Genomic DNA, 25,950 nt, shown 5'->3' with positions numbered 1-25,950 from the left:
CCAGCCACCACAGGCCAGGTTCAAGCCAAAAGGCATCTAAAAGGCATCCCTTACTCCTGCAGCCCAGGGCTGGTCTCCTTTGTGCTTGCACGGTCTCATTGCTTGTTGAGCTGGTATGGTGATGCCCGTGCAAGCTGGCCTCCTGAGTCTGCTCTCCGATTCACCGGGGGCCCCTTAGGGGCTTAGAGCAAGGATGGCTGTCACATAGGAGCCCACACACTGGGCACTGAAAATCTCCTGGTAACTGCCCTACCTACAGGTGGTTGACTGTTCCAGTCAATATGCCGACTTTGGATGCTCCAGAAGAGAGGCTGAGAAAATTTAAGTACCGAGGCAAAGATGCATCTGTGAGTACCAAGCAACTGCTTCGCCCTATGAAGCAGTAGTGCAGTAAAAATCTCATGGCTGGAATGTATCAGAAATGGAGGGGAAGGTGATGTGGGGAACCCAGGTTAGATCATTTCCCCCAGGATTCTCAATAGAGTCGAGGAGTTTGTCCTGAACCAAGATAAAAGGGTCTATTTTGTTTTGTTTTTAATTTTACTCTCCCTCGGTCTGGCATCCAGGGCTGGATCAAGGCTCCAATGACCTGTAGACTGATCTCTAATGGTGGAAATGGTCAGGGACATGTGGGTCATGTCTTCAGAGGCCATGGTCCCCAGCCCTGCCTAGATCTCCAGTTGGGAGGCCCAGGCCTGCCCTTGCGGGACCAATCAGTACTGATAGAGATGTGCTCAGACTCGGGACAATGGTACACTTTGCTTGGATGGTTCTACAGCTGAGAGTCCTGGCCTGCCGAGAATGTAGACAGGTTTCCTTCACTTTGGGAAGAAAGTTAACTACTTTTCTGGATGTGGTGTTAGGAGAAAGCAGAGGCGGTAAACCGTGCTGACTATTTACTGTGTAATATTAACTCTTCTGGGCTGTTTACTGTTGTCACTGTAAAAGTGAAATCAGATGCTTTGAGGCATGTTTTAGCTAAATGGGGTGACAACCTGACTCCCCTGCTCTAAGGGCTCTGGTTCTTTCTTTTTTCTCGTTAGATGAGGCGGCAACAGCGGATGGCAGTCAGCCTGGAGCTCCGGAAGGCCAAGAAAGATGAGCAGGCCTTAAAGAGGAGAAATATCACCAATGTCTCCTCTGACCCAGCTTCTGAACAACTAACCAAAGGAGTACGTACATTGGGAATATGGCATTCAGGACGGTGGCTCAGCAGGTTTCTCTGGCTTGAAAATGTTTAATACATTCGGAACTTGCAAACGCTAATCCCGGGTCTTTAAGGAGGGGGGTAGAGGTAAGCTGGTGGTGTTGGAAAGCAAAGGGCCATTACCTTTGTGGCTGTGAGTCTGGGATCTATGTTCTGAGAGAGATGGGGTAGATGAAGTGCAGCTTCTAATGGAAATGAACTTACCATCCCTCGGCCAGAAATAAGAAATGAGGGGTTACATCTAGTCACTCAGCATATAAAGTCTTGCCTAGGACCCGAGTGCTGTCCTTCATCATCAGTTCCCCATCCACCCCAACCTCACTCAGTGCAAATTCTGCATTGATGTGCAGCCTAATGCTGTCTTTCGTGGGTCCTTTCCGGAATACCTTGACTGGGGAGTTTCTCTTCTTAGACTCTGATAGTCGTGGCTCTACATCCTTTTATGATCTGCCACTGTCTGTGTCCCATCTTAACCATCCACATGCATTATTGCACCCTGCTAGGATTAGGAGTCTTACAGGGCAGAGCTAAATTCGATCTGGGCAAGTAGATCTGATGACACATTAGCAGCCATTAAACGGAATGGCTGTTAGCATTCTCTGACTTTCTGTACATGGCTTCTTTCTCTCAGCATAATGTTTTCAAGGCTTGTCTGTGTTGTAACATATGTCAATACTTGATTCCTTTTTTTTTTTTCAAGTTTGTTTATTTTGAGAGAGAGCATGTGCGTGTACACATGTGAGTAGGGGAGGGGGAGGGAGGGAGAGAGAGAGAATATGAATGAATGAATCAATCAATCACAAGCAGGTTGCACACTGTCAGTGCAGAACCCAATTTGGCACTCAAACGTACAAACTGTGAGATCATGACCTGAGCTGAAATCAAGTATCAGATGTTCAACTGACTGAGCCACCCAGGCGCCCCAGGACTTCATGGCTTTTATGGCTGAATAATATTTCATTGTATGGACATGCCAAGTTTTGTTTATCCATTCGTTAGTCGGTGGACATTTGCATTTCCACTTTTTGGCTATAATGAATAATGGTGCTTTGTGCACAAATGTTTGTGTGGATGTGTTTTCAGTTCTCTTGGGAGCATGCCTAGGAGGAGAATTGCGGGGTCATATTGTCATCCTGTTTAACTCTTTGAGGCTGGAGGTAAACTGAACAGTGGCTCCCCCTCCAAATACCTCCATCTCCTAATCCCCAGGACCTATAAATGTTGCCTTGTATGGCAAAGGGGACTTTGTAGATGTGATTAAGTTAAGGGTCTTGAGATGGGGAGATTATCCTGGATTATCTGGATGGACCCAGTGTAATCACATCGGCCCTTACAGTAAGGATGAAGGACAAGTCAGAGCAGGTGATAGGACCACAGAAGGGGAGATGAGCATATTGTGCTTTGAAGATGGAGGGAGGGAGTCATAAGCCAAGGAATGCACGTGGCCTCTCTAGAAGCTGAACAAGGCAAGGAAGCAGATTCTTTCCTCAGAGCCACCAGGAGAAGCCAGCCCTGCCTTCAGTCCAGTGAAGCTGATTGTGAACTTCTGATGTCCAGAACTAGAAGATGATGTGGTGTTTTAAGCCACTAAATTTGTGGTAATTTTTACAGAAACAATAGGAAACAAATATGTTGCCAAACTGTTTGCCTAAGTAGCTGTATCATTGTACATGCTGGCTCTCTTACCAACACTTGTCCATTCTGGGATTGTAGCCATCTAGTGAGTACAAAGGGCTATATTGTTGGAATTTTGGTATGTTTTCCTAACGACTAATGATCATTTTTTGATGTGCTTATTGGCTATTTGTGTATCTTTTGGAGAAATGTGTACTCAAACCCTTTGCTCAATTTTAAGATTGAGTAATTTGTCTTTCTCTTGTGGAGTTGTAAGAGTTCTTTACACTGTCTATTCTGGATACTAGACCCTTACCAGATACATGATGTGCAAATATTTCCTCTTACTCTGTAGATTGTCATTTTTACTTTTTTAGTAGAATCCTTGAACAAAAGTCTTAAATTTTGAAAGTGTTTAATTTATCTACTTTTTTATTTGGTTGCTTGTGCTTTAGGTATCATATTTAAGAATCCATTGCCTTGGGTGCCTGGGTGGCTCAGTTGGTTAAGCAACTTCAGCTCAGTTCATGATCTCATGGTTCATGAGTTCAAGCCCTGCATTAGGCTCTCTGTTGTCAGCACAGAGCCTGTTTCGGATCCTTCGTCTCCCTCTCTCTTTCTCTGCTCTTCCTTCACTCATGTTCTCTGTCTAAAATAATAAACATGAAAAAAAAATCCATTGCCTGATCCAAGGTCACAGAGATTTATGTCCAAGTTTCCTTCTAAGAGTTTTATAGTTTTAGCTGTTACATTTAGACCTTTGATCCATTTTGAATAAACTTTTGTAAATGGTGTGAGTTAGGGGTCCAATTTCATCATCCCATGTGTGGATATCTCATTGTCCCCGTATCAAAAAGACCGTCCTGTCCCTGTTGAATGGTCTTAAATCCCTTGTCTAACATCAGCTGACCATACACGTGAGAGTTTATTTGTAGACTTCGGATTCTCTTCCATTGATCAACATGTTTACCCTATGTCCGTGTAGCACAGACTTGATTACTGTAGCTTTGTGGTGGTTTTGATATAGGGAAGTGTCTTCCAACTTAGTTCTTCTTTTTCAAGATATTTTAGCTATTTGGAATCCCCTGCATTTCCACATGAATTTTTGAATCAACTTGCCAATTTCTTCTAGCAAGACAGCTAGGATTTAGGCAAAACATAAGAGACTCTTAAATACAGAGAACACACTGAGGGTTGATCAGGGTAGGGGAGAAGGGAAATGGGTGATGGGCATTGAGGAGGACACTTGTTGGGATGAGCACTAGGTGTTGTATGGAAGCCAATTTGACAATAAATTCATTTTTTTTTTAAAAGACAGCTAGGATTTTAATGGAGATTACACTGAATCTGTAGACCAGTTTATAAGAGTATTGCCATCTTAACAACATTAAGTCTTCCAATTCATGATCATGGGGTATTTTTTAATATATTAGGCCCTCTCTCATTTTTTAAAATAGTTTCAGCATGTAAGTCATGTGCTTCTTTTGCTAAATTTATTCCCAAGTCTTTTATTCTTCTTGATGTTATTGTAAATAAAATTATTAATTTCAGCTTTGGAGTGTTCACTGCTACTATATAGAGATACAAGTGATTTTTGTATGTTAACCCTTCACTGGACTATGTTTGGTTGTTAGCTCTAATTTGTGTGTATGTGGGGGGATTCTTCAGGATCATCCATATACAAGTTTTTGTCTTCTGCAGATAGAGACAATTTTACTTCTTTTTCCAATCTGGATGGCTTTGTTTTTCTTACCTAATTAATCTGTTTAGAACTTCCAATACTATGTTGAATAAGAGCAAGGAGGCATCCTTGTCTTGTTCCTGATCTTAAGGGGAAGCTTTCCATCTTTTACCATTAATTGTGATGCGAGAGGTGGGATTTTTTTATTTTTTATTATTTATTTATGTATTTATTTTAATATGAAATTTATTAAATTGGTTTCCATACGACACCCAGTGCTCATTTCAACAGGTGCCCTCCTCAATACCCATCACCCACCCTCCCCTCCCTTGAGGGGGGATTTTTTTTATAGAAAAAAAAATGACCTTATGAGGTTAAGGAAGTTTCCTTTTATTTCCAGCTATTCTATCATGGAAGGGTGGTTGAATTTGTCAAATGCTCTTACCCTGCATTTATCGAGATAATTTTATGTTCCTCCCCCATTAATTCTATTAATAGAATTAATATTCTATTAATATGTCCTACTACATTGATGCTCCCATGTTGAACCACCCCTGCCTTCCCAGATTGGATCCCAGTCGATCAGGATGTATAATCCTGTTCATACGTTGATGCATTTTTGTTTCCTAGAATTCTTCAAGATTAGCTGTTTTTCTTGAATAATCTCTTTTTGGCTCAAAACAAATTGGGCTACAAGCCTTTGGTTAGTTTCTAGAGTTTGGAAGGTTGATTCTATTTGTGTTGTTGGTGGTGGTGGTAGTGGTGGTGTTTTGGAGAAGAGAATTTTTGGAGATCCTTACTGTATTTTTGCTGATCATAACTAGCATGTTCTTCATGGAATGACAAGGTGCTGGGAATCCAAGTGATTATAAGAATTACCCCTTCCCCAGAGCATGGGAAGGGTCCCACAGATCTGTGTGTCCTATAAGACCACCAAATGTCTTTCTCTCCCCTAATGCAGACCAGCATACTGCCCAAGCCAGCTTGTTCTAATCAGATAGATGGTTAGACCAGATGACCTTCATGGTTCCTTTTCGCAGAGACTCTGACCCAAAAGCATCTCTTCTTGCAGGTCAGCCTCAACCTGCAAGAAATAATCAATGGTGTGAATGCCTCAGATCCAGACCTATGTTTCCAGGCCACCCAGGCAGCCAGGTATGGCTAAACAGACTTCTGCTATTCATAGGTTCCAAGCTAGGAATAAGTTTCAGGGGCCTTCCTGGTTTTGTGGCAGTGACAAAATGCCCATGCAACATAAGAGAAGGTGAGTCTGTTCAAAAGCAAGACTAAATTGTTCCTCTACACTGTCCTTGAGAACATCTTAAGATATGCAAGTGTTGTCAGAGATGAATTGCTTAATTTAAATTGGCCTCTATAGGAATCTCTGCTCATAGATAATACCTGAAGGGAAAAATGTTGCTTCATCACTGCCAAGTGCCATGGGCTGGACTTTAGGATATTAAGTGGCTCTGGCCCAGCTGTTAGTCTTGTTTGATAGCTAGAAATGCCAAGAGCATTTGTAAAGGAGGTTCTTAATATCAGACTCACATGACTTGCTTTTATTTTTTTCCCTCTGATTGCGAAGGAAAATGCTGTCCCGTGAAAGGAACCCTCCTCTAAAACTGATTGTTGAAGCCGGGCTCATTCCCAGGCTGGTGGAGTTCCTGAAGTCATCACTTCACCCCTGCTTGCAGTTCGAGGCAGCCTGGGCTCTGACCAACATTGCTTCTGGGACTTCAGAGCAGACTCAGGCGGTTGTGGAAAGTGGGGCCATCCAACCTTTGGTTGAGCTCCTGTCTTCCCCCCACATGACTGTGTGTGAACAGGCAGTGTGGGCCCTTGGTAATATAGCAGGTAAGACACTCCTCATAAAGGGCTAGGAAACCAGTGGGTCAGGCACCTGGCCTGGCATGCTATGGGAGTTCTTTGGGTAGCATCATAGACTTGATCATCTGAGTTTAAATATCTAGAAACAGTGGGGAGGCCTGACAGGCTTTTCCAAAATTCAGAGTCAAGTTCAGAGGCTGAAAATTAAAGCTGAAATTAGATGATGCAGTACGTACTGAAAGCTAAAGGCCGCCTAAGGCCATCTGCCAATACTGGGGTCCTACGGCCTCAGGTCTCAATGGCCTCAGGAACAGAAGACCAGTCTTTGACCCATGCACTGTGACATTTATGACGCACCCATTCATAATGCAGGACCTTGAAAAAATTCTACCTCCAGTAAAAGTTGCCAAGGGAATGTAACAAAAGATAATATTTCCTCAGTTTGGGGTAAAAGTCTTCCCTGAAAATGCAATCCTAAAATGGCCTTGTGAGTTTGGGGCTTGCTGCTGTATTCCCTGCATGGGCCAGGAAAGCACGAACTGAGGAGTTAGTGCGACAGTGTTGAAAGTTCTAGCATTCCTGGCTGGATATAAATACAATACTCTTGGGAGGGATATGAACTCAATTGGGCCCCTCTGGATTTTGACAAATTAAGATCAGCCAAATGTTAGCAGTTTCAAGTTCAGAGAGTCAACAACCCACCATGACTGAATCAGCAGAAGCAAACACTGTGATGAGACCTCCAAGGACTTAGGGTATTGGGATAGCAAATGCAGAATATAAAGTAAGTCTGCGTGGTAAATGCTTGCAGAAATGAAGCACCTATTACAGAGACTTTGTCCCTCATTTTGTCTGGTTCAGTAAGGAACAGGCAAAATCGGGTAGTATAAAGTAACATATGCCTTGTCCTGGTGGTTGAAGAATTACAAACTGAGACTTCTAGGGTCTCAAATTGGTATTCTCACTTGAGCAGCAGATAGCAGATGGCTAGCATCTACCCATCTCCCAGACTTGGTTTTGAGTTGCTTTTGGAAGCCTCTGTCCCATGTCAACATCTTCTGGGAAGACAATTTGGCCTGTAATAGCCTTCATCTTCTTGAGAACCATGCTATGAAGTACCATCGGCATTTAGAGTCTCGAGGACACTTCCTGGGCTATTGGCTGGCTCCTTGATGTGTCCACAGACTGCCTATGACAGTCATTGCTGTGTGGTGCACACATCTGGTCTATCTACCCAACCAACATGATGGAGACAGAGAATCTAGTTCATGGGTATCCTAAGTATTTGCCCAACCCAGGAATGCATTTTGGCATCTCACCCTTTGCACAGGCTTTTAAAAAAGTAGTCGCTTACCTCCAGGATTCTCTTTGTTCCCTGTTCAGATGTCACATTCTTATCTATTTGAAGGTGATGGCCCAGAATTCAGAGACCTGGTTATCTCGAGCAATGCCATTCCACATCTGCTGGCCCTGGTTTCATCAACCATACCTGTAAGTGTCTTTAAAGTAGAAAAGCTAGCTAGGTGACACGTTTCTGAAATTGTGGAAGTATTTTCAAGTCAGTTAGGTCATATGGGTGCTGCCTTGCCCCTTAGGACAGCACTTATAAGCAAGACCTAGGACTGAATATCACCTTGGGTAGAGGTTGATGGAAATTTGCCCCCAGGGGCCACTAGTGCTGATTTTACTTTTGGGGGGGTGGCATTGGAAGAGTTCCATTAGAGTTTTTCTAAAATTATAGTCCTTCAAAAGTAGATGACTAAGCTCTCCATTCAAGGGGCACAGATAGAATTAATGGGTCTCCAGTTATGTTCCTGGGTACTGGGTCTTGATTTGAAGCTTAGAGTCAGAGTTGATTGATGTGGCAACAATAGAGCTCCCCCACCCCGACCCCACTGGAGATAAATTTGGGTTTTAGATTTGCTTCAAACAAAAATGAAGAGAAGGTAGCTTCTAAAAGCCAAGGGAATACCCAGCCCTCAGGGTGGGAGAAAACCTGACCTAATGGAACCAGAAAAAAGCTGACATGACCAGGGAGTTCACAAGGAGAGAGCAATGTAAGAGGAAAAGTAGGGCAAGGGACTTAGACTTCCTCATGCTGACAGAGGGAAGGCTTTGAAGGATCTCAAGGCAGGAAGTGAAGTGATCTGATCTTTTAGAAAGACCTTCTGGCTGCTTGTAAAATGATAGCAAACAGAGATGGGATGCTGCCATGTTGGACATGGGAGATAGAAAGAAGCAAGGATGCCCTCCGGTTTTGGGTTAGCTTGTTATGACGGTCCTCCTAGAGAAATGGGAAGATGGAGGGAAGAAGGAATCAGAGCCTTAGTTGTACATATTAAGTTGAAGAGTGTGAGAGACACCATCGTAGCAATGTCAGGATGGATAATGTTGGTCTAGATGATTGTGCACACATCTGTCATCCAGCTTGGCAAGATCAACTAGAGCAGGGCTAGATGCTTACTTTTATAAATAAAGTTTTATTGGAGCATGGCCATCCCCATTTATTTATGCCCATATTGTCGGTTGCTTTTGTAATGTTACAAGGGCAAAGATGACTTGTTGCACCAGAGAGACCCTATGGTCCATAAAGCTGAGAGTGTTTACTATCTGGCCTTCTATAGAAAGAATTTGCCCCAACCCCTGACCTAGAGTATGAGGAGAGCCTGTGACTAAGTCTCAAGAATTCTGACACTCCGAAGACAGGCAGAGCCCACCCCAAAGACTGAGAAGAAACAGCCCATTTGGCGATAGAAATGCAGGTTTGGGGTCATAGGTGCCAAAAAGAGCTTTTTCAAGAGGGGTACTAAATACCTCTGATAGGGATGGTAACTTTAAGACTGAAAAAGCAGCTGTTGGATTTGGTGACTTGGAAAAAGCTGATTTCATCACTAAGTAAAAAGAAGTAGGGGCAGAAATCAGACCAGAGGGGTGGAAGAACAAGTAAGAAGCTGCAAGGTAGATGCAAATATAGACACATCCTTGAGGGCTGGACTCTACAAATAGAAGCAGGACCATGGCTAGAGAGACGGAGGGGTCCCAGAGTGTGGGAGTGATCCAGGGCAGAAAGGTGGTCATGGGGACAGAATCTTCAAAGGCAAAAATGGGATCCAGATGTGGAGTAGGAAGACTGACCCCTGAACAAAGATCAGAAATGTGGTTGCCACATGTTGGTAGGGTTACTAGGCAGACCAAGCAACTCCTGCTTGACCTTTGTTTTGTCGATGAGAAATGAAAACAGGGTCATCAACTGAGTCCAGGTGGGAGGGACATTTTGAAGAATCCAAGGAAACCTACATATAACATTTGAATAGGAAACCTAAACTCGTTCTCAGTCTCCCTAGTGTGCATCACTACTGAGAACAAAGTCTGCGTGAAGCTCAAATTCTTTGCTTCACACTGGTCAATAATATTGATGAAATATGGCAAGGACATGTAGCCATTGGCCTTTTTCCTCCTTTGCCCCTGATGCTGGAAGCAGTCTCCTTGTTACAGATCACATTTCTGCGGAACATCACATGGACTTTGTCCAACCTTTGCCGAAACAAGAGCCCTTACCCCTGCAAGAGAGCAGTGAAGCAAATGTTGCCCGTGCTCTTCCACCTCCTGCAGCATGAAGATGGCGAGGTTCTCTCGGACACCTGTTGGGCCCTGTCCTACCTCAGTGATGGCTGTAATGAGCGCATCGGCCAAGTGGTAGACACGGGTGTCCTACCCAGGCTGGTCCAGCTCATGACCAGCTCAGAGCTCAATATCTTGGTAAATGTCCCTGGTCCTGCCTGTCTCTGTATGAACCTTCCAACTAGAATGTGGGAGTCATACTCACTTGAGTGAGACCTCTCCCACCATCAGCTCTAATACTTTACCTAGAACAAAGCTTGTGGTCTGCATTGCCCTGGTCTCTGCTACTGTCTAGCCAAGGACTTGAATGTATTTTGATCGAAAAGCCTAGTGGATGTTAAGTAACTTACTTTTTCTTAATCTGGTAACTAGAAAGTATAGAAAAGCAGCACATTGAAATCGCTTCTGGTCCCTCCACCCTTTTGTGGCCTTTCCTTCCAGTGGTCCGTGCATGTGGATGTTAACCAGTTGGCTAATGCAGGGTATGCGTGAGTGTGTGCGTGTGTGTGCTAACGTAAAGCTCATTATAACATTTAAATTTTTTACTCGAGGGTAAAAGAAAATTCCCTCTTATCCTCTCCCTAGTTTGTTATTAGACTACTGAAATAGTCTAGGTAAAAATGAAACAAAGTCAACATCAAATACTTGGCTAGGATAGGAAACATGTCACTTATAAGCTTCTTGAAGATATGCCTTAAAACATGGGTGCCCCTTTTGACTTCTATGGCTAGCCTTGTATATTTATGCAGGCTTCACAATCATCTGTGCCTAGATTAGCATAATATTATTCAGACATCAAGGTTAGTTTGGGGGGATGATATTGAGAGGAGGGAGGGTATGAAGAGAATAAGAAGCTGTATGTCCTGGGTGTCGAGGGCCCATTTGGAACCATCCTTCCAAGGCTGTGATTGGCCTATTCCACCTCTCACTTGAGTAGCAGATACCTAGCATGAAAGGCTAGGAAAGCTCTAGAACTGTTGGTGGTCTGTGCTGGGGCAGCCACTACAGTGCAGAGAAACCAAAATGAATGCACAGTCAGCCCTCAGAGGACTGTTGTCTTGAGCCCAATTACAGACCCATCCTGGGGACCTTCAGAGTTGAGAGGGTGTTTGTGAACACATCAACAAATGCCATTGGGATCTCATTAGCTCCAATTAAGTATACAGCAGGAACCTGACACTCCTGCTAAATACAAATTCAGTAGAAGTTACCACATTATAAATACTGTAATCAATTTAGCGATTTTCCCAGTGTAAGATTATGGAAGGACAGCATCATTTCTTAATAAAGCCATCCCTTGACCTCTGTCTCACTGAACCTGGAACTGTTGAGAGGCTAGCAAGTACCTTCAAACTATGCAAATGGCTATGGATGTGCTGAATTAATAAAGATCATGGATTTGATCATCATTCACAGGTTTCCTGAGCACCATCAACATAGCAGGACGCATATTTGGGAGTGCACATAGCTTGGTGTGACTGTCCCCTTCTGTTGTGATAAATTGGCAAAGCTTGCTTACACTTGCAGCCTTGTTCTTCCAGATCCCCTCTCTCCGCACCGTGGGGAACATTGTCACAGGAACAGATCACCAGACCCAGGTGGCCATTGACGCGGGCATCCTGAACGTGCTGCCCCAGCTCCTGATGCATCCCAGGTCTTCCATCCAGAAGGAGGCGGCTTGGGCCTTGAGCAATGTGGCCGCAGGGCCCTGCCAGCACATCCAGCAGCTGATTGCTTGTGGCATGCTGCCTCCCTTGGTGGCTCTGCTAAAAAATGTAAGTGGTGCATTCTGTGACAAAAGGCTGTTTTCCAATTGGCCCCACGTTGAACCCCTTCAGGAGTTCAGACACCACCTAAGAAGCAAATTACTCGAGATCACAACAGAGCTATGAAACCTTAGTTTCCTAATTCTCCCTGGGAAAAAAAAAAGGAAGAAGCATCCATTTTGGACAACCCATTAAAGACTTAGGAGACTAAACAAGCATTGTTCAATGAAAAGGTGACCCCTCCCACCCCTGCCCCCCCCCCCCAGCTCAAATATTCAGAAAAAAAATCCTGAGCTGGTAAATATTGGCTTATCTTTGGTGTTAGAAGAATGTGGCATCCACTCTACTTGTCAAGAGAGGGGGAAGTTTTGTTCTGTTTGAGGAGGAAGAACCTATTGGGTTATGGTGATATTGTACACTGGATTTTTTTCAGCGTAAAAAATCACATTGATTGGAGTGGTAATATATACTGAAAATCCAGATATAAGAGTAGAAGTAAAACAAAACCTCCTTCTTCCTCCAGATTCCCACTTCCCTCCCCAGGACAACTCCTATCCATCAGCATTTCTTTTTGTCCCCTTTGAATGGATGGGCTCAGTTTAATTATCTATAGGTGACAAAAGCCAGGAGTGGTTTTGTCTGGTTGGGGGCAGGGAGGCAAGTGGAATAGGATGGGATAAGAGAAGCTGCCGGTGGTGTTCCTGTCCTCGGGTGGATGGTGGGTTCCTAGGTGTGCAACCTGAATCAAGGCATCTTTTGATCTATTAGATGCTTCCTATCCTGTGTGCTACCATGAGTCTATATAGATTCTCATCAGAAACCTCCAGTCATGGGGGCACCTGGTGGCTCAGTTGGTTAAGTGTCCGATTTCAGCTCAGGTCATGATCTCATGGTTCCTAAGTTCGAGCCCCACATTGGGCTCTGTGCTGACAGCTCAGAGCCTGGAGCCTGCTTGGGATTCTTTGTCTCATCTCTCTCTCTCTCTCTCTCTCTCTGTCTCTCTCAAAAATAAATAAACATTAAAAAAAAATTAAAAAGACATCCAGCCTTGAATCAAGAAGTAATCTTACTTCAAATTGCTTTTTTATTTTATTTTATTTTATTTTATTTATTTATTTATTTATTTATTTATTTATTTATTTTTTTAATTTTTTTTTTTCAACGTTTATTTATTTTTGGGACAGAGAGAGACAGAGCATGAACGGGGGAGGGGCAGAGAGAGAGGGAGACACAGAATCGGAAACAGGCTCCAGGCTCTGAGCCATCAGCCCAGAGCCTGACGCGGGGCTCGAACTCACGGACCGCGAGATCGTGACCTGGCTGAAGTCGGATGCTTAACCAACTGCGCCACCCAGGCGCCCCATTTATTTATTTATTTATTTTTTATTTATTTTTGGGACAGAGAGAGACAGAGCATGAACGGGGGAGGGGCAGAGAGAGAGGGAGACATAGAATCGGAAACAGGCTCCAGGCTCTGAGCCATCAGCCCAGAGCCTGATGCGGGGCTCGAACTCCTGGACCACAAGATCGTGACCTGGCTGAAGTCGGACGCTTAACCGACTGCGCCACCCAGGCGCCCCTCAAATTGCTTTTTGAACTACAGTTGGCTTGGAGCCCGAAGTTGTTTTTGGTTATTGAGTTTCTTTTTCTTTCTTTCTTTCTTTCTTTCTTTCTTTCTTTCTTTCTTTCCTTTCTTTCTTTCCTTTCTTTCTTCCTTTTACACTGAGGTCACAGTTTTCCCCAGCCATAAAATGGGAATAACTCCTTCTGCACAGGGATAGAAGTATCTATGATAAATTACTCCCAGATCTCTGGGCAAAGTGTTTCTTACAAATGCAAGGAATGCATTGAGTGATATTTCAATGGTCTTCCTCTGACACCTCTGGTCTGGCTCATTCCCTGAGATCACTTTGTGTGCTCAGCTTTGTAGCTATGGAGCTTCTTGTCCATAGTTTCCCTGCATCCGAAAGACTAAGGGCATCTGCCCTTCCCCTCCTCACACTCTGTCTCTCTCTCTCTCTCACAAGTTAAAAAATAAAATAATTCCAAGGATAATTTCTAATATATATAGATTATCTGGATTGGTTTATGTTCGTTATATTATTCCCATAACCTGACTTAAGGAAATGAGTCCATTCCAATTTAGAACTTCCCTCTAAGTCCTAATGGGAGCCTGTCTGCTCCTTGGCTTCTCAAAGGTGCTATCCTCTGTTCAAGAACTAGAGGCAAATTGCTGATGTGTTCAATGTAAATTATATATACAGTCTTGGCTGTCACCAGCCTACCTAGAAATTGAACTAAGTTAGCATTGCTATATTTAAGTTCTTAAGGATCCATAAAGATTGTAAACATTGTTTCTTCAGGGAGAATTTAAAGTCCAGAAAGAGGCTGTTTGGACCGTGGCAAACTTCACAACTGGAGGCACCATAGACCAGTTGATCCAGCTTGTCCACTCTGGAGTCTTGGAGCCACTGGTGAATCTGCTTACCATCCAAGACCCCAAAATTGTTACCATCATCCTTGATGTTATCTCTCTTATCCTCAAGGTGAGCTGCTCTAAGCAGGTTGGGTTTTTTTGTTTTGTTTTGTTTTTTTAAGCAGGTTGGTTTTGAAATAGCAGTCTCCAAACCGAAGGCATTTATTTTGGTTCTTAAAACCCCTATGTGGATTCTCTTTCCACTCCCCCAACCCTCCTCCTATTCATGCATCCTATGGAAAACAAAAACAAGAGGCCTTTCAAAGAAGGCCCATCTTCATTTTTTCAAGTGAGTGACCATATGCCTAACATTGTTTCAGATGCTCAGGATACCACAGAACAAAGTCCTTGCTCTGGTAGAGCTTATATATTAATGGGGAGAGAAACAGACCCAACAACTGGGAGTTTATGTGATGAAGGGTCAGTCGCTGATGGCTCAGAGCAGGAAGGTAATGGTGATCCCGTCAATGTAGTAGTCAGGAGAAACTTGTCTCACGAAGAACATGCATGCAAAGATCAAAGAGAAATGAGTGAATCTTATGGATATCTGGGGAAAGAGGGCTCAAGGATGGGCGGGAGCAAAGGGATGGAAGGTGGTGGTCAGGCTCAGAGCATCCATATCACATAAGGTATGTGAAAACCTTGGCTTACTCTGAGTGAGATGGAGAAACCAATCAAATGTTTGAAGCCGGGAAAAGCAGTCCTGTACACCACATGGCTGGCTCTTCTAGAAGGCTAAAACATAGGGTACACCTGAAAGAGAAGCAAGAAGTTAGCAGAGATAGATGCTGAAATTGGACTACAAAGCCTTGAATTAGAACTCCAGGAAAGTTTTATTTCTTAAATAAAGGCAAATTAAGCCAATGTTCATAAACCATTTGTGTCAGTTCTATATTGCTGCATGATCAGTTACTCCCTACTGGTCTAAAACAAATACAATAAAACCTTGGATTGTGAGTAACTTGTTCTGTGCATGTTCTACAAGACAAGCAAACATTTATAATAAGTTTTAACCTGATAAACAATCTATGCCTTGCAATACAAGTCATACATGATGCCGAATGTCCCATGATCACAACTGAGCCAATGTTTCTTCTCTCTCTCTTGCTACTGGATTGTGGGCGATCATCTTCCACGCTTGGATGCTCAGTTTCAGGCTGCAGTGTTTGGCAGAAATTGACGATTTTTCAGAATGTTGGAAGGTACCCACAACTGGCACTAGTGTATTTTTTGTCACTTCAAAGCACCTGTGGACAGTCCTTTGCTTTTCCATACAAGAGTAAGCTTAGGAATTCTCCCATTCTAGGTCAGGTTGCCTGTAGATATAGACCCTTTACTCTATGCCTTATTGCTAGTTACATTAAATACAGTATATGACAAGAGTTTAATAATTACTATAGTCAACATCCATGCGAGCTTAGACGTGGCCCCCAGGCAGAAAAAGATTGAAAAGAAAGATGGTAATAAGGAGATGATTACGGTGGAAGTGAAGAAGGAAATCAAGAAGTATGAACGAGGTATGTGAGTGGCTAAAACTGCAAGATTTTAGAAGAAGTCGACGTTGACCATTTGCACAATATTAAAGAAGAAAGAAGGGGGCTGGATGCAGCAAAAGGATATCAAATATCAAAGCAATGGCCACATGTTCTGGAAGATGTAGAAAAGTTGCTTTTGTTTTAGATAGAAGAAACTAGCAGGTGATGCTGTGCCCAAGAACTTTGTCTGCAAGAAGGCAAAGGCCTTGTACACCAACCCTGTCAGTAAACTGCCAGGTATGTCAACAGAAAATGAAGTCTTCAAAGCAAGCAGGGACTGGTTTGATAACTTTAAGAGGAGAAGTGACATCCATAGTGTTGCAAGACATGGAGAGGCTGCGAGTTCCGACGCTAAGGCAGCTAAAGCTACTGTCACCGAGTTCCAGAAGCTCATGGTTTCCAAGTGTGACCTGCCAGAACAAGTTTTTAACTTGATGAGCCAGGGCTTTTTTGGAAAAAGATGCCAAAGAGGACCGACATTACAAGATAAGAGCACATAATGCCCAGTCACAAGCCCACAAAAGACCGTCTCACCCTCATGCTTGGTGCTAATGCAAGCAGGGATTTTATTTTGTTTTTAATAATTTTTTAAGTTTACTTATTATTCAGAGAGCACAATCTGGGGAGGAGCAGAGAGAGAGACGGACAGACAGACAGACACAGAGACACAGAATCTGAAGCAGGCTCCAGGCTCTGAGCTGTCCACACAGAGTCTGATGTGGGGCTTGAGCCCATGAACCATGAGATCATGACCTGAGCCAAAGTCAGAAACTTAACTGACTGAGCCACCCAGGTGCCCACAAGTGGGGATTTTATTTTATTTTTTTATGATTTATTTTTGAGAGAGAGAGTGTGTGTGCATGTGTGTGTGTGAATGAGGGAAAGGGAGAAAGGGAGACACAGAATTCTAAGCGGGCTCTGAGCTGTCCACACAGAACCCGATGTGGGGCTCAAACTCACAAACTGCAAGATTGTGACCTGAGCTGAAGTCAGCCTACTGAGCCACCTACTCAACCTACTGAGCCAGCCAGGTGCCCCACAAGTGGGGATTTTAAAGTCAAGCCCCTGTTCGTGTATGATTCCAAGAATCCATGAGCCTTCAAGAAATGCAAGGTGCAGAAGAGCCAGTTAAACATTATGTGGAGGTCCAACAGTAAGTCTTGGGTCACTCATATCTTGTTCATTGGGTGGATCAATGAGGCCTTCAGTCCTGCAGAATTTTAGAAAAGAATTTGTCACACAAAACCTTACTGGTTATGGATAATGCTCCTGTTCACCTGCCAGGCTTTGAGGACCACTTACTGAAGGAACTTGAGTTCATTAAGGTCAAGTTCCTTCCTCCCAACACCATTCCAATTTTCTAGCCCATGGATCAGGAGGTTCATTTCGAACTTTAAAAAGCTTCATAGCAAAGCACTATTTCAGCAATGCTTCAAGGTAACCAAAGGAACAAACCTTACCCTCTCAGGGTTTTGGAAAAATCATTTGCACATCATGAACTGCCTCAAGATCATTGATAAAGCCTGGTATGGGATCACCAAGAGAACCCTTGATTTTGCTTGGAGAAAACTGTGGCCCGATTGCATTCTTGGACATGACTTAGAGGGGCTTTCTTATGAATAGGAGCCAGCAGTTGTTGATGAAATTGTGTTCTTGGGAAAGGCCATGGGACTGGAGGTGAAGGAGGGTGACATTCAAGAGCTGGTAGGGGAACATGGCCGGGAGCTGACCACTGACAGACTGATGGGTCTGCTTCGTGAGTAACAGCAAGAGGTTTTGCAGGAGATCGCCTCTGCAGAGGAGAGAAGAAAAAGGCAGAGGAATCCCTCACTTCAAATGAGATTATGGAGATGTGTGAAATGTGGGAGACAGTGCAAAATTTTGTAGAAAAGCCCCACACAAATAAGACTGTAGCAGTGTGAGCAATTAATCTGTTTAACAACAATGCAATGTTATTTCTGCAAAATTCTCAAAAGGAGCAAAAGCAATGTCATCGGATAGGCTCCTTGTTAAAGTTGCATGAAAAGAAAAAGATTCTATTGAGCCAATAGATAGCAGTGATTCTGTTAGTGATAGTGAAGTTCGTCCCACACAATAACCCTCCTCTCCCTTGTCTCCTTCACACCAGCCATAAAGATTTTCAAAGATAAGTGCAGGTTAATTAGTGTTTCTTTATACCTTGTATTTATTTTGTATTATATTACAGTATTCTAATGATTTTTATATGAATATTTTGGGGTTGTGGAATGATTCATCTGAGTTCCCATTATTGCTTTCAGGGAAATTAGCTTTGATAGACAAGTGTGTTGGATTACGAGCATGTTTCTGGAACGAATTATGTTCCCAAACCAAGCTTTTACTTCATTATCTCATCTAGTTTCTGGGGTTAGGAATCTGGGGATAGCTTAGCTAGATGGTTCTGGCTCAGGGTCTATTATGAGATTCAAGGTGTCAACTGGGGCTGCAGTTTCATCTGAAGGCTTGATGGAGGCTGAAGAGCAGCTTTCAAGATGGCTCACTCATATGCTTGGAAAGTTGTCACTTTCCTGGACCTGGAGCTCTTCATAGGACCATTTATGTGTATTCTCATCATGGTAGCTGGCTTCCTCTGGAAGAAGCAATCTAGGAAAGCAAGGTGGACGCCCCAGTGGCTTTTATGACCTAACCTTGAAAGTCATTCCAACAACATGGTCCTATTGGTTACACAGATCAGCCCCACTCAACATGGGAGGAAACTATACAAGGGTGTGAATATCAGGAGTTAGAGATCATCTGAGGCCATCTTGAAGGCTGGCTATATTCATCTGGTTAAGGTCCTTTTATATGCGACGAAGCCGTTTGAAGAATTTCAAAGTAACACCAGGGGATTCCTTTTAAAAGCTCACTTTAATCATCCTTTTCATGTAACTGTCTTAGAAAGAACTGACCTGAGTCAAGAACAGATTTGAAATAGCACCCAATTAGACATGAAGACTGAACAAATCACATGGATGAAGCATAGAGACTTGGCCGCCCATAGACAAAGTTGGACATAACGACATAACACATTGGTGAAAGCACACTTGTGGGCTGGAGAAATTGAACTTCATCTGTTTCATTTGAATTAAACATTTGGGATTTTTTTTTCCTTGGAGGCATCTGGGAAAACCACATCTGATAGATCAGAGAAAGGCACTGGAATAGCAGGTTAGGAGGACAAGGTAGCAGAGAGCCTCTAATGGCCGGCAGAGTGCAGCTTGAAGTGACTTTGGGGCTGTTTGCTCTTTTGCCAACATCCAGAATCCTTCTCCAGGGCTCTGCTTGCCCTGGGTCATCCCACATCCCCCAGCTTTCTTTCTGAGGCTATCCTAGCTCATTGGTCCTGCCTTGGTTTCTTCACTGAAAGCCAAAACTCATTTTGGACCCCAGATAGATCAAAGAGTGTCCAGCTTTAGACAAGACAGTACAGACTCTCATCAGGTAGACAGTGTGACCTAAATAAGGTTTAATTTGGACCACAGGAGGTTATTGCTCACAAAATAAAGAGCAGAGCCCTTCGGAGATGACACCAAAGCTGCTTCTTTACTTCTCTTTCCCCAAATAGGCTATTTAGCTAGCTGGATTATTCCCTCTTCTCCTAATAAGCAACACTTAACCCTTCAAAAAGTTGTCCTTGCCATTCCTTGTTTTGGGAATGCTGGGAGTTTCCTATGGTTGGCCCTGGCACAGCACTGTTTTTCAAGAAGGTGTGCTACTTCCCAAGCCTTTTATGCACATCTTCTATAACGTAAACCACTGATCATTTACTGTGTTCTACTTTCTGTATTGCAACAATTATCTACCTGTATGCCCCAAAAATGAGTTATGAAAAGGCCTTTTCTAAATCCCATCTTGAGCTCTAGTTTTGTAGGCCTCGCCCACAGTCTATGTACAAGTGTTTGAATGAATGAACAGCCCCAGATGATAAATCCGATGATCAGCATTGGATTAAATCCACTCATGTTATTTGTTTCCAGAGACTTGGTTATTTGCCATGGTGTTGCTCAGGGTCCCCTTAGTCTTACCTCTCAAGGCTTTACCGTGAGGGTAGGGCCAGAACACCTGTATTTAAATAGCATTACTTAGGGTGCCTGGGTGACTCAGTCGGTTGAGCATCCGACTTCGGCTCAGATTGTAATCTCATGGTTTGTGGGTTCAAGCCCCACATTGGGCTCACTGCTGTCAGTGCAGAGCCCACTTCAGATCCTCTGTCCCCCTCTCTCTTTGCCCCTCCCCTGCTCATGCTCTCTCTCAAAAATAAAGCATTACTTGAACATTCTTTCAAACTGTATTCCTATTTTTTTTGAGAGTGAGAGGGCACAAGTGAGCAAGGGGAGAGAGACAGGGGAAGAGAGAGAATACCACGAAGGGCAGAGAAGGGGAGACAGAGAAGCAGGGCTCCCCCAAAGTGGAGTTTGAGCTCACGAACTGTGAGATTATGACTTGAGCCAAAGTCAGATGCTTAACCGACTGAACTATCCAGGTGCCCCCCTCAAACTGTATTTTAAACCATTTCCATTAATTAGAAGGGAGATAGCTATTAAACAGTAACAGCAATGTATTTGTGGAGGGCAGCTTACTTGGCAAAAATTGTATTTTGTGCAATTAATATAAACCTAAATATGTGTACTATAAATACCCAAAAGAGGAGTAAGATCCTGCAGTCTTAATTAGGGAAAAATAAAACTATGGCTGCCCATTCTGGAACAGGAGCCCTTGACTCCCCTGAGGCGAAGCTCCGCCTCCAAAGAGCTTTTTTTCTTACATGCCCACAGGCAGCAGAGAAGCTTTCAGAGAAGGAAAACATGTGTCTCCTGATAGAAGAAATCGGTGGTGTTGATAAAATTGAGGCCTTGCAACTTCATGAGAACCCTCAGGTTGCCCTGACTGCTTTGAACATTATCGAGAACCATTTTTGTGAGGTAAGTGATTGCAGAGCGGGAAGGAGCTCTCACACCTCCTGGTGAGGCCCCTTAGCAGGTGATCACTGGGCAGGTGCCTGTGCTGCCCCTGGGAGGTGGGTGACCGGACAGGTGGGCTTCTCTTGTGACTTAGCTCTGAGTTTCTCCCCCCGTCCATGTTGAATGGACTGCCTTTGAGGGGCAGCTTCCCGGCTCCTGGAAATCACTCTAGTCCCATAAAGGCTTGCCCTGCTGTCTCTGGTTTAGAATTTTGTTCTTTTTTTTTTTTTTTTTTTTTTTGTCTTTCCCCCTGCTTTCCTCTTGTGAGGAAGGGAGCAGGAGGGAAGGGCTATGATGCTGAAGTGATTTATTTTTTTATCTCTATTTAAATGTTTTTATTTTTGAGAGAGAGAGACATGAGCAGGGAAGGGGGAGAGAGAGAGAGAGAGAGAGAGTGACAGAGACACAGAATCTGAAGCAGGCTCTAGGCTCTGAGCTGTCAGCACAGAGTCTGACGTGGGGCTCGAACTTGGGAAAGGCAAGATCATGACCTGAGCCAAAGTCGAATGCTTAACCAACTGAGTCACCCAGGCACCCCTGAAATTATTATTATTATTTTTTTTACTGAAAAACCCTACTAAGGCAGTCCCAGCTTCTGAAAAATGATTTTGCTACTTACTGCATTTTGTTTCTTTCCAGAACACAGGGTTTGGGATAAACTGCACACAAGGCTTTTAACTTTTCTGCAGGAGCAGGGAATAATGATCAGACAGCATTAGACATTTCTTTATATGTGTTTTATTTAATAAAATATGTGCAACATAAAACTTAGCATTTTAACCATTTCTAAGTGTATAGTTCAGGGTCATTAAAAGTACCTTCATAGGGGTACCCGGGTGGTTCAGTTGGTTAAACATCCAACTTTTGATTTTGGATCAGGTCATGGTCCTAGGATCATAAGATCAAACCTAAGTCTTAAGATTTGAGCCCCAAGTCGGCTCAGAGTGGAGTGTGGAGCTTGCTTAAGATTGTCTGTCTCTGGGGTGCCTGGGTGGCTCACTAGATTGAGTGTCTGACTTTTCAGCCCAGGTCATGATCTCGAGGTTCATGAGTTCAAGCCCTGCACTGGGTTCTGTGCTAACAGCTCGGAGCCAGGAGCCTGCTTTGGATTCTGTGTCTCCCTTTCTCTCTGCCCCTCCCTCACTCTTATTCTGTCTCTCAAAAATGAATAAATGTTAAAAAAAAAAAAAAAGATTCTTTCTCCCTCTGTCCCTCCCCTGTGTGTGCTCCTTCTCTCTCTCTCTCTCTCTCTCTCTCAAAAAACAAAACAAACAAAAAAAACTTTCATGTTGCTGGGTAGCAGTCACCACCATCCTCTCTAGAAGTCTTTCATGTTTCCGAAGTGAAGCTCTGTTCCCAGTAAACATGGACTCCCCATTCTTCCTCCCCCGAAGTCCCTGACAACCACCATTTAACATTTTGTCTCTGTGAATTTGACTACTCTAAATAGCTCATGTAAGTGGAATCATACGGTATTTGTGCTTTTGTGATTGGTTCATTTTACTTGGCATAATGCCCTCAAGGTTCATCCATGTTGTAGCTGGTGTCAGAATCACCTTTGCTTTTTTTAGGCTGAGTAATATTCCATTGTGTGTGTATACTACATTTTGGCTTATTCATTCCTCATGGATCTTTACTCGGACTGTTCTTTTGACTACTGGGAATAATGTTGCTTTGAGTATGAGCAAATACCAAACAAATACCTGTTTGGAATTCCTGCCTTCAGTTCTTTGGGTGTATATACAGAAGTGGGATTGTTGGGTCATATAGTAATTCTATTTTTAACTTTTGAGGAACTGCTATACTACTATCCGCAGGGAATGCATCATTGTACATTCCGACCAGCAATGCACAAGGGTTCCCATTTTTCAACATCCTTACCAATACGTGTTGTTTTCTGGTTTTTTGATCCTAGTCATTCTAATGGGTATGAAGTTGTGGCTTATTGTGGTTTTGAGTTGCGTTTGCATTAGATAGGGTTCATATGAAGGTGAGCTCAAAGTTCTTAAGTGGCCCGCTAAACATAGGGCTGGGGTTTTACGGAATGAGTGACACTCCATTAGGCAACAAATTGGAATCGTCAGCAAAATCCAGAGACATACAACAAATACAACCATGTTGGTGGTTTGTTGCTACCTGAAGTCAGTCAATACTGGTTTGGGACCAAGGGGGTGCTCTCAAAACAGAGAGGACCCAGAACAGCAATCAGCATCTTCTGGGTTAAGGCTCCTACAAAACTTTGTAAGTAGGAAACCCATCTCTTAAAGGAGTTTCAGATTCCTAGGACTCATCCAAGGGCTCCAGGCTAAAGACTTCTGATGTAGAAGTAACAACTACCTACACTGTGTCCTTACTCACTGTAAGGGCACTGTTCTATGTATCAAAACTGCACTTAAAAAGAATCCAGACACAAGAGGACAAATACCATATGATTTCACTTACATCAGGGACCTAGGAGTATCAAACTCACAGAGGCCTGCAGGAAAATGGTGGGTGCCAGGAGCTGGAAGAGAAGGAAATAAGGAGTTAGTGTTTAATAAGTACAGAGCTTGGGTTTGAAATGACAAAGTTCTAGAAATGGATGGTAGTGGTTGCACAGAAATGTGAAGGAACTTAATGCCATGGAACTCTCTACTTACAAATCGTTAAAAGTGGTGAATTTTATGGCACGTTGGTTTTTTTTTTTTTTTTTTTTAATTTTTTTTTCAACGTTTATTTATTTTTGGGACAGAGAGAGACAGAGCATGAATGGGGGAGGGGCAGAGAGAGAGGGAGACACAGAATCGGAAACAGGCTCCAGGCTCTGAGCCATCAGCCCAGAGCCCGACGCGGGGCTCGAACTCACGGGCCGCGAGATCGTGACCTGGCTGAAGTCGGACGCTTAACCGACTGCGCCACCCAGGCGCCCCATGGCACGTATGTTTTACCACACACATAAACTGTATTTAAGGTAGAGCCTGAGAAATATTTTGGTGCTTTTCTCCTTCACCCTCTTTTCTGAGGGAGCCTTGAGGCTGATTTTGATCAAACTGTTAATCCATAGAAGATGTTAAAGAGTCACCTGTAAGGCAATAACATGCTGGGAGCCTGCAGGTATAATAGTGTCTCTTCTTCCCTGAAGGGAGAAGAAAATGGCACAATATTACCAGCCCTGGACCAAGATTGTGAATTCTTAAACCACTTAACAAAAAATTACCAAGGCCCCACGACTTCTAAACCAAGGACCACACCCTAATGGGTAACTTCTTTAAGAATCTTCTAGATCTTGGCATGCCGCAGGTGTAAAGCTTTTTAAACTGAATGTTAATAAAAGTTTCGACACATTCACCTCCATCTATCAAAAATGCTGTTAAAACAATTGCGTCTTAAAGCCATGTGGAATTCATCTCCTAAGAATGTGTGGTTTAGTGGTTACCTTTAAGGATCTTAAAGGAAGACACTAAAAACAGTAAAATGGTCTATAGCTATTTAAGACAAACTTTGGCTTGTAGACTTGATTTAACCAGTAATTCGTATTTCTTTCCCCTTCCCTTTTCATGGAATGCCTGTTAGTACAGAACATTCTTCAGGGAAGGCTGTGTGGGTGATGGTCATAAGGAGAGTAGAATGGGCTGGGAAGGACCTAGGACCACAATACTTGGTAGTGTTGTGATGGATGTGGGATATGCTCTGAGGATTGGACTTGATTTATATTATTTGAGTGTAGAGATGGGATCAAATTCTATTGTGGTCTGAAGCATCACACCAAAATGTCATGCCCAAAGCATGTCTTCGCTGGTCCTTGATAAGTGAGGAGGAAAGATGTGTGGGTGTCCGTCTAAAATACTTCTGGGGGCTGGGGCACCTGGGTGGCTCAGTCAGTTGAGCGTCCGACTTCAGCTCAGGTCATAATCTCACAGTCCATGAGTTCGAGCTCTGCATCGGGCTTGGTGCTGACAGCTCAGAACCTGGAGCCTGCTTCGGGTTCTGTGTCTCCCTCTCTCTCTGACCCTCCCCTGTTCATGCTCTGTCTCTCTCTGTCTCAAAAATAAATAAACGTTAAAAAAAATTTTAAATACTGCTGGGAGGTATCTGGGTGGCTCAGTCAGTTAAGCATCTAACTCTTGATTTCGGCTCAGGTCATGACATGGGATAAAGCCCTGCATTGGGCTCTGCACAGATAGTGCAGAGCCTGCTTGGGATTCATTCTCTCTCTCTCTCCCTCTCTCCCTCTCTCCCTCTCTCCCTCTCCCTCTCTCGCTTACACGTTCTCTCTCTCTCTCTCTCCCTCCCTCGCTCACATGTTCTCTCTCTCTCTCTCTCTCTCTCTCTCTCTCTCTCAAATATTAAAAAAAAAATAGGGGTGCCTGGGTGGCTCAGTTGGTTAAGAATTTGACTCTTGATTTTGGCTCAGATCATGATTCCACAGTTTCTGTATCAAACCCTGTGTCAGGCTCTGTGCTGACAGCATGGAGCCTGCTTAGGATTCTCTCTCTCCCTCCCTCTATGCCTCACCCCCCCTCCAGGATCTCAATAAATAAATAAGCTTAAAAAAAAACCTTAGAGAAATACTCTTGAGAGACCATTCATGTTCTCACAAATGTCTCCTTTAGTGGTGAGAACAAAGCTACGATTTAGTGGACATTATATCTTCCAATGAGCATCCTCATCAACTTTTGAGGTGACTATGCCCGCTGCTGAGGGCTATGTTGGTGGGATGAGATCTTTGGTGTTTTGCTTTCCCATGTGGAAGTGGACCCAAGAGACTCCGTTTCAACTCCCTCTTTCATTTATCAGCTCAGGCCATCCTAGCTTGGCACATCTCTGGCCAAGGACTCTGAATCTTAGACCTAGGGATTGAGCACAGAAGAAACAAATAGTTGGAAAGCATTCACTCAGTCCAGTGGCAGGGCCTTATGCTCAGTGGAATGGACATTTTTCTGTGGTTACCTGCTTCCTGCTTCTCCAAGGCTTCTTTGTAGTCCTCTCTGCTCTTCCATACTCTTTAGAATAGGTTCTCTTTTTTGTTTAAGTAGCCAGAGTTAGTTTGGGTTGCTTGCAACTTAAGAATCTTTAAAGATACACATAGGGTGAAAAACTAAACCATAACTAGTTATTATTTAAGTCCAAAAGATTTATTAAATCCCATTCTGTTAAGACATTGTATAAAACTTGAATTTTAAGTTAAAAAATACAGTGTAAAAAATATAACCTAGGGGCGCCTGGGTGGCTCAGTCGGTTAAGCGGCCGACTTCAGCTCAGGTC

The 25,950-nt window shown here is 43.5% G+C and overlaps 1 protein-coding gene across 1 annotated transcript; it reads left to right on the top strand.

Moving 5' to 3' along the window:
• Positions 1 to 266: 266 nt before the first annotated feature.
• On the top strand, positions 267 to 23,941 carry KPNA7 (karyopherin subunit alpha 7). Its single transcript, XM_047837878.1, has 10 exons — positions 267 to 347; positions 1,044 to 1,172; positions 5,575 to 5,657; positions 6,088 to 6,356; positions 7,738 to 7,820; positions 9,825 to 10,088; positions 11,492 to 11,725; positions 14,080 to 14,262; positions 20,521 to 20,667; positions 23,828 to 23,941. Exons 1-10 carry the CDS (start codon positions 282 to 284, stop codon positions 23,939 to 23,941), a joined length of 1,572 nt encoding a protein of 523 aa, XP_047693834.1. The 5' UTR covers positions 267 to 281.
• Positions 23,942 to 25,950: the final 2,009 nt, after the last annotated feature.

The sequence above is a fragment of the Prionailurus viverrinus genome, chromosome E3 (assembly GCF_022837055.1).
Source record: "Prionailurus viverrinus isolate Anna chromosome E3, UM_Priviv_1.0, whole genome shotgun sequence".
Lineage (NCBI taxonomy): Eukaryota > Metazoa > Chordata > Mammalia > Carnivora > Felidae > Prionailurus > Prionailurus viverrinus.
The sequence above is the reverse complement of the archived record's forward strand: the minus strand, read 5'-3'. Positions and strand labels throughout refer to the sequence as shown.

What these genes read in the sequence shown, in the direction of transcription:
- KPNA7 (XM_047837878.1), top strand. Translation starts at nt 282, where the DNA reads ATGCCGACTTTGGATGCTCCAGAAGAGAGGCTGAGAAAATTTAAGTAC. An exon ending in GGCCCTTGGTAATATAGCAG is followed by an intron (nt 6,357 to 7,737) that starts GTAAGACACTCC and finishes ATCTATTTGAAG; the next exon opens with GTGATGGCCCAGAATTCAGA. An exon ending in TGGTGGCTCTGCTAAAAAAT is followed by an intron (nt 11,726 to 14,079) that starts GTAAGTGGTGCA and finishes TTGTTTCTTCAG; the next exon opens with GGAGAATTTAAAGTCCAGAA.